The sequence below is a fragment of the Protopterus annectens genome, chromosome 16.part0, assembly GCF_019279795.1.
Source record: "Protopterus annectens isolate FY-2018-M chromosome 16.part0, PAN1.0, whole genome shotgun sequence".
Taxonomy (NCBI): Eukaryota; Metazoa; Chordata; order Ceratodontiformes; family Protopteridae; genus Protopterus; species Protopterus annectens.
Genome location: NC_056750.1, coordinates 396,421,666 through 396,430,747, shown reverse-complemented (window position 1 = coordinate 396,430,747; position 9,082 = coordinate 396,421,666). Strand labels below are relative to the sequence as shown.

Sequence of the window (9,082 nt, the reverse complement as noted above, 5' to 3'; positions counted from 1 at the left end):
CACACTGATGATGCCAGGGGGCGAAACCGGTCTGTCTTAGTAAGCAGTATGGCTGCTGTGTGGATTATCTGAATGTTTGCTCTGTGTATTTCACTTGGATTAAATACATCACACTGCTTCTAGTGTTTGGGTCCCTTTTTTCGGATTTACATTTGGAGATGTTGAAGATGTCATGCGAGTGCTGGAAACTTGTTTTGGTGCTTTAGTATTACTTTCCAAGCACCGCAATCATATTGGCATGCACCTATTGCTTTTGGGATTTTATATATATATATATATATATATATATATATATATATATATATATATATATATATATGGTATATAGGTATACTTATTTGAGTCAACAAATCAGCAAGGATGATGTCAAAAAAGCTAACCACAAAAGGTTGACAAAGCAAATGTCAGCACATTACCACACATGCTGAGAAAAACCTCAGAGCATGCAGACTTAAATGAAAAAAACAAACAAATAACATTCTTTTTTTGCAGGGGGGCAAGCCCCATGTACCCCCTCCCCAGCCCTTGCTAAATATATGCTAACTGTGGGAATGCACAGTCTCCAGGGAAAGAGAATATTCCCCTACCCAGAGACTGTCAATCTAGTGTACTTGTCGACCAAATTTAATGAATTAAACAGATGCTAACCATCTAGCATTTCAACCGAATGCCCAATCCTGGCAGTCAAAACCAATCAATTCACATAAATGAAAAGCATAGTAAATATGCTGTATTTTTTTATTTTAACTTTAGGTGTTTCATTTCAACAAAATAAATAATTCTAAAAAAAAGTGTGTATCATTGTAAGATGGCTTGTACTTGGCTAGACCCCTGATGCCATATTCCCACTGAAAATGTCAAGCGCATGCCAGCTGTCATCTGCTTGTAAGGGTTAGGGTAGTGCTTGACAGGATCCAAACCCTCATCCTTGAGTGTCAGAGCTGTTATTCACATATATGTTCATTCATTATTCCACTTGCTGACTCTGCAGTAAGTCTAAGGTCATTCTTGATCTTTGGCAATAGGTGAACATGTACATGTTATGCTTCTATGTCAGTCAACTGATTAAGCATAGTCAGTTAAATGAATATGACCATTTGCATTTCTTGTTTTCTTTGTAATTGGACTGATTTTTTTTAACAGAGACAGGTGGTTTTGCAAGTCTCTTCTATCTAAATGGTATTTTTAACACACAACAGTAAATGCAGGTAAGTGCATACTTTTCTTGCAAGTAGCAAACCACAGAAAAGCATGTCATCAAAATATTTACTTTCAGTGAATGCAGTTTGTTTAGCTGTCCCATAAGGATTTGCTTAACTTTGACTTCAGCTGGCACCTGGATCTTTCTGCTTTGAAAAATATTATAGTGTAGGGCTTAAGCCTTTTAACTCTACTACAATTGCTTGCTCACTTTCTGAACTGATAGTATATAGTTTACTTTCTAGAACAGTATATCACTAGCCACTAGCTATTATCTTATATAAGCAGATGAATGCACAAAAAATAATATTTGTCTTAACTTGGATATCTAAAAGGACAATTTTCTTAAAATTAGAGACAGGAGTGCTGAGTGTGTATCCTACATAGATTGCCTGCATGGTACATGGCTTGCAGAAAAAAAGGTGTGACTTCAACTTTAGGTAGTAATACATCCATCTGTCATTTTTCCAATTTATGTCACTCAATAGCTAAAAAATCAATATTTCTCCAGAATGTTTTCTGTGGTACTGTTGAAGGAATAGTCTGACATATTTCAAATGTATATCAACATTTTGTGTGAAGCTGGATATATCTGTTCACTTCTTATTTACATATGCAGTACTATTTAGATACACTCTGTGCTAACCTTTGTGTTAGCTGCAGTGTAGGTCTCACCCTCTTCAGCAAGGCACTGATGTTCATGTGCAGTCCCTTTCCTTGTGTCTTTTACAAACAAGTTCACAAGTTTGCAAAGTGATTGTCTATCACTTATTACTTAACATTTGTGGATGCGGGCTATCTATGTTTCTTATAAAGCTTTGTTCAATTCATGCTGTGAGTTTTTGATTGGCTTCACAGCTGGAAACCAACCTGCATCTCTCGCTTTTGAGACATGATCACTGCTAACTGCAAAAAGTATTACAGCACCCCAAAGAGACTTATTTTAAGAATACATTCTTCTCCTCCTCTGAACTGACTTATTTCTTCTTAAATAAAATTATTTTAAGCTTTTCATTAAAATGGTATCATTCTTGATATTGTTTGCAGCTGGTTGTTTGGATACTAGGCCCGATTCATTTTGCATAAGTTATAAATTATTGTTTCATTTTCATTGCCATTCTGAAAATGACCGTTAAATTATGCACATTTACTGTTTATAGTTGGTTATGTCAGAAACGAAACCTCAAGTGTTCTGTTTGTTGTTACCTGGGCAAACACATTAGTCAGAAATGTTTGTTTTCCATGCTAGCCCAAGAACAATTTCTAGTTAAGCTACTCTCCCAGTCACACAGTATGCAGAATGAGCTTGAAAAAATCAAACCCAATTATTTACAGAAAGCTTTTACGAAGCACTGTACAGGGCAATCTACTAGAAATCTGAGACATAGATTGTTCGCCCAGACTAAGAATAATTAGTTGTGTGTTACCTATAGTAACAGCAAAGTGTGGAACTCACTGTTGCACATTAAAGGCATTTTGTGCAGAGGGGTCAAAACCTATGCTGCCCCCCCCCCCACCACACACGCACACACACACACACACACACACACACACACACACACACACACACACACACACACACACACACACACACCTACACACCTTGTATGAGATCTGTACTTCAGAAAGAAGGAATGCTCCAAACTAAATAATCCTCTTAGTATCAGCTGTACTGAAATTTTAACAGTGTCATGGAAAGCACTTACTCTCTGAATTTGCAGTGGGAATCTGCTGCTTGGCTAGTGCTGAAGTGGTTAGAAAAAATATCTGGTGAGTATGTTTATCCACAGAAACGTAAATGCCAGTTAAGAGGCTTCATTTCACAAAATAAATATTACTCATAAACTAGTCAGTTTCATTTTTTATGATTTTTACTCGTGTCAATATGATGCTGGCATCATAACTTTGTTCTTTGCTCAAAACTTTAGCTCAGATTTTCATCAGCTGTCATGCAAGGTCATTATAATACTCTAAGTAGGGTACAAATTGCTTGATAAGCAAATACCTCAACATACAATATTATATAAATATCTGATACTCAAACCACTTTCCTATCTTCAATTCTATACCTTAATGTACATATTGTATATATCCACAATATGTTTCACATAATGTTATTTTCCTTTTATTAACTATATCACATACATTGTTGGTGTATATCAACATAATACTGTCAATTTTTGTTATTATAACAGGTCAGATTTAAGTCAGAATCCTTCTGATAGTGTTTTAGAAAATGTATTGAGAGTACCCAATGCTACTGATGAAAATATCAGAAATTGAAGAAGTGTTGTTATTAAAGGGGTATCCACAGAGAAGGAGCTGTTAGAACAGAACAGCTGATGGTGACAGTTTAAAAAATAAATGACTGATGCAGCTCTGAGATGAGGCAAAGCCATGATGACAAAAACATTTCACAGAGGTCAGCAAGATAAATAGAATGTGTCTCGATAATGCATTATTCTACACAAAAGCAAAATACAGAAAATTATCAGGTTACTGTGTGCATATATGGGTATAATTGGTAGCCTCGTGCTGACATTTTGTGGTATGTTTGAGCTGCAGTGTAGGAGACTGTTGTTGTCTGTGCCTCTGATGCATTTTCTCTGGCAGAAAGTCCATGAAACATTCACACTAGAGTTATGAGAGTTGCATACCTCTCAAGCTGGGGACATCAATAATATGGACAAAGGCCCATGAAAAATAGGTACAAATTTGTATGCTGATTTAATATAAAATTTGCATGCATACTTATGTAACCCCACCCACTCCAATGGAACTGTGGGGTACCAACTTTCAAATGCAAACTGAAGAACAGACAAACAAAATATAGCCCAGACCCATTTTTAGTAACCATTTTTTTAAATGCGTAGCAATGATGTACACTGGAAAGGGAAAAGACAAGGAACCTTAGGATTTTGTTTTTGGTGACTTGCAGTATGTGGGTTTTGTGATAAATGTAGGGCATTTAATGGTAGGTAATATTCTAATCTTAGCAAAAGAATATTATAGTATGCTAGGACCTCCAAAAGATATTCTCCATGGCCTATTGATCAGTGGCATAGCTAGAGTTTGTGCCCCCCCCCAGGGCTTTCTTTGAGTTTGCCACCCTTCCCCCTCACATAATCATGGTCAAATGGTGCCCCACCTTACACAGCCCACCCCCTGCAGCCATTCCAATTTCCTGTTACTTGGCTATTTCACCCCATTTACCATAAATACTGTAATGTGCATACTGCTTTACTCCTACAGTGATTATTTGGATTTCATTTAAAACTTTTATTTTACATTTTATAGCACAAACACTAATAGATATCTGCTAAAGAAAGCAATACAGTCTCATAATGAAAATAGACAGCATTAAAACCTCCCTGCCCTTGAAACTCACATTCATTGAAACAGCATTGAAACCCACATTCAGAGAAAATGCATCTGGCCAGTGGTGGATAAAGATTACCTTTGGGCTGTTTTCAAATCTTAGGCCTCATGCATATGAGACATACATGTGTTCTTTGATGCACCTTCCTGATTGTATTAAATTATATTCCTTGTATAATACAGCACACTTGTTAGAGTGAGTGTTAAATTTATTGTTCTGAACATTTTTCCAGTAAGCAATGAAACACAATGCATGAACCAATAATGACAAATCTGCCCAGTTCAGAACATTTCCATCATAAAAGTCTACTCAAACTTCTACAATCTACCAGTATCAGTAAATATGCACAATCTCTGCAGAAGTAAAAGTAATCTAAATAAGTCCACATTAAAGAGATCTGTAATTAATGAAGAGGTCGCTGCTAGCAAACAACTTTATTTTTCATTGTTTCATCTACAAATAAAATGTCTGTTGCCCTTGCAGAATAAATTGTCTATGTTACATTAAAAAAATAAGCTAAATTCGAAAAGCAGGTAATAGTGCAAAGGAACGAGTTTAAAATAAACGTTTCAAACTTGATATTCTCTCAGACATCCAGTTCCAAGTCTGTTAATATAAATACGTTTATTGACATATACAAACGAAAACAAATAGAACACGGATAAGCGCTTTCACTAAGGTTAGCTTCTTCAGATCCTGCAGACAGTGAATAAATGCAGCATATTTTATAGTGAACATAATAGAATAATTGAGGCAATTAAATAGATTAATTAAAAACAGCTTGGATACAATTACATAGATAAGAGAAACAACAATATAGCTAAAATATGTATACATTTTAAAAGGGTGTGTATGTACATCACAAAAATAAAAAATTTTGAATCTCATAAATGTAAACAGAATATTTGTACATTTAAAAAACATGAGACATATATATATCAAATCATCTTCATGTATAATTAATAGTACTAATAAAATCTATGCATAAATAAATATATATATATGTATAAGGTCATCATGTAAACTTATATATCTATATAAGAAATGATGGTATGTATAATAAATAAATAAGTAAACAATCAGCTAAATAAACAATTAGGAATGCTGGTTTAAATATACAATGATACATGGTAAGGCTTGTATATATGACCATGAATGTATTTAGTTTATACATATTAAAGTTGAAGAATGATGTAATATGCAAATAGATATATGTATAATATGTATGTAAGAATTATAAATAAATAAATAAGTAATGAGATTGTAAAAAGTGTAGTGTATATATATATATATATATATATATGTAAATATTAATAATATATGTGTGTCTATATGGGAAAAAATATAAATATATAAATATAAATATGTATATATGTGTCTGAAAACAAGGTGAATGTTGGAAATATTTAAAACAGAATGAATGTTAAAATTTTAAAAAGTGTGTATGGAATGTTAAGAAGATTAAAAGATGTGAAAATAGTGTTAGGTATAATTGTTGAAAAATGTGTATGTGTGAATGCTTCCTGAGACTGATGAATGGAATTACTATTAGGAGAAATAAATGTATGTATTCTGGTATATTTAGTCATAGGTAAATATATATATATATATTTATTTATTTAATATGTCTGCGTTGTTTAAGGTAGGGCTTTATTGATGCCCTTTCATTCAGACCATGTCCCTTGTCTGCTCTGAGTTGGATAATCCAGCCACTTTCCCTTCCTTCTGTGTGGCATCTTATATTCCCTCCCCTTTCATTTGGTGTTATTACTTCCAACACTCTGAATGTGAATGTGTGAGTCGCCTACCTGCATTATGTGTTTAGCTAAAGCATTGTTGAGATTTTTCTTTCTAATGCTGTAACAGTGTTCCCTCATCCTATCACGTAGGCATCTATTGGTTTTGCCTACGTAGAATGAGGAGCATAGTGTACATACTGCTAGATACACCACATTGCAGGTCATACAATTGGCTTCTGCAGTAATATGAATTTCTTTATTCAAATCTGGGTGGATAAAAATAGAGTCAGTATTTATTAGGGAACAAAAATTACAATGTCCGCATGGTCTGGTGCTCCCATCTAATGATGTATCTTTTCTGTCCTTATTGTAACATAATAACCTTTTTAAATTTCTTTTATTTCTATATAGGAACGATGGGTTATCACCTACTATACCTTTAATTCCATCATCGGACATTAAAATATCCCAATGTTTGTTTATAATATATTTGATTTCATTATTGTCCCTTGTAAAATATGTAGAAAATTTTACTTTATGTGGATTTGAGACATTAATGTTATCTTTTGTGGTACTTGGTCCAAAGTAAGGTGCACCTCTATTTGCACGTGTATCTACTGTTACCTTTAAATGTTCCATTATCTCATTGGAACTATATCCCCTTTCTAATAAGTTATTTTTTAAAACATTTAAGTCACTTTCTAAACCAGTCTCAGTTGAATTCATCCTGGACATTCGAAGGGCTTGACCCTTCATTATGTTTTTAAAAACATACGTTGGATGCATACTATTTCTAAATAAAAGTATGTTCCGATGACAGTTTTTTCTGTGAATGCCTGTGTTGATTATTCCACATGGTAATTTTTCAACAAAAAGATCTAAAAAATCAATCTTGAATGTGTTCCAATTTGCTGTGAATTTTAAACAAGTATTCATATTGTTCACAACAGTGATAAAATTATGTAAATCACTCAATTGACCATCCCATAAAATAAATAAATCATCTACAAAGCGCCGATAAAATTGTACATTGGATTTAAATAGCATGTCCTGAAAAAGGACTGTTTCCTCCCATTGGGCCAGGAACATGTTGGCGTAGCTATTGGCACATGGAGTGCCCATAGCTACGCCATCACACTGCCTGTAAATGTCATTGTCAAAAATGAACACATTGTTTTCCAAGATTATTTCTAAAAAATGTGTTATCAAATCTATTAAAATGTCAGAGTATTCACTGTGATTTTTCAAATGAGCTGACAAACGTAATTCCCAAAACATTGGGAATTACTGTGAATAGTGATTCTACATCTAGAGTGACAAATATTACATTTTCTATAGATGAGCAACCCTTTAAATTGTCGTATAAATCTGCTAAAAATTGCTTTGAGTCACGTAACACATATGGATTAGTGTCGAGAATACATCTTAGATGTTTTTCAATGAAAACTGATAAGTGTTCAGTCACCCAACCTCTTCCCGAGACTCTTGGTCTCATTGGTGGGTCAGAGGGATTTTTATGAATTTTCGGTAGGCCTTGAATAATTGGGATGGTGGGTGTTTCTATATGTAAATATTCATATAAATTTTTGTTAATCAGGCCGCTTCTGTAGATGTCTAATAAAATATTGTATATATCAATGCATTTTTTATTTACAGTTTCAATATTTTCCTTAATATAAAATTTATCTTGTAACATTAATTTCATTTTCTGTATATAATGTTCACTATTTAGAATTACTATTCCTGATCCCTTGTCTGCAGGTCTGATTGAAATATTTGACTCATTCTTTAGTTTATTTAAGCTAGTTCTTTCTTTATAATTTAAATTGTCAAATCTTTTCTTATTTCTTTTTTCATAGTGTTTTTTATCATTAAAAAACTTATGAAACTCGTCCTCAGTGACTTTAAAGTATGCCTCTACTAGAGGGTGATTAGCTGGTATAAAATCACTTAAATTTTTAAAAACAAAGGGTCGTTTGTTACTGTTGGTACTTGTATTATGTGTAGTAGCTTCATCTTTTGAGCCAAACATGTACTTCAACATAATATTGCGACAAAAGATTTTTAAGTCTGTAATTGTGTCAGTAATCATACTATTAGTATGAGGTATGAAATTTAAACCCTTATTTAAAAGTTTCACATCATCATTTGTTAATTCAAAACTAGATAAATTAAATATTAACCCTAGTGATTGTTGTTCCACATTTTCTTCAGGGTTGTGGATTGGGGAGCTTCTCCTGATATCTTTCTTTTCTGCCTCCCTCTGCTCATTGATCGGGCCCTTCTTGGCCCTCTGTCTTGACGTATGGCTAAAGGGAAAGATAATCCAGTTGTTGATTCCATGTTGTTAATATTTCCTTTTATCTTTGGTCTCACTACTGGTGTAGATGGTGCATTGCTATTAGTGTTGGCATTAGTAATGCTTACTTTAGGATATAAATTCTGATTTGTAATGTCACTTGTGTATGTTAAATGTATGACATCAGATGAATCATTACAACTATTATCTATTTCATTGCATAATGTTATTTGTCCATCTGAAAAAGTTGTTAAATGACTGTTGTTCCCATGTTTTTCATTGGAACCAGTTATATTAGTTATACTTTTGTTGGTTTCTTTGGCATTCATATTGACTGGGTCATTTAAAATAGTGACATTAATTTCATCAGATTTCTGTGCATTTTTATTAATGCTAATATCACATTCAACTTGGTCATGCATTGTGTTGTAACTGTTGCTTATATGGGAATTAGTAGTAGAAGGC

At 33.5% G+C, this 9,082-nt stretch overlaps 1 protein-coding gene across 3 annotated transcripts in view; it reads left to right on the top strand.

Moving 5' to 3' along the window:
- ADGRD2 (adhesion G protein-coupled receptor D2) overlaps nt 1-9,082 on the top strand; it is a 1,709,855-nt gene that overhangs the window by 1,456,669 nt on the left and 244,104 nt on the right. Inside the window, exon 25 of one of the 3 annotated variants that reach the window (XM_044058539.1) lies at nt 1,144-1,209. The exons of the other annotated variants lie outside the window; for them this stretch is intronic. Within the exon in view, the coding sequence (XP_043914474.1) occupies nt 1,144-1,176 (33 nt within the window). The 3' untranslated portion in view covers nt 1,177-1,209. Of the gene's footprint in view, nt 1-1,143; nt 1,210-9,082 lie in introns of those variants that run through there. 3 annotated transcript variants of the gene reach the window in all.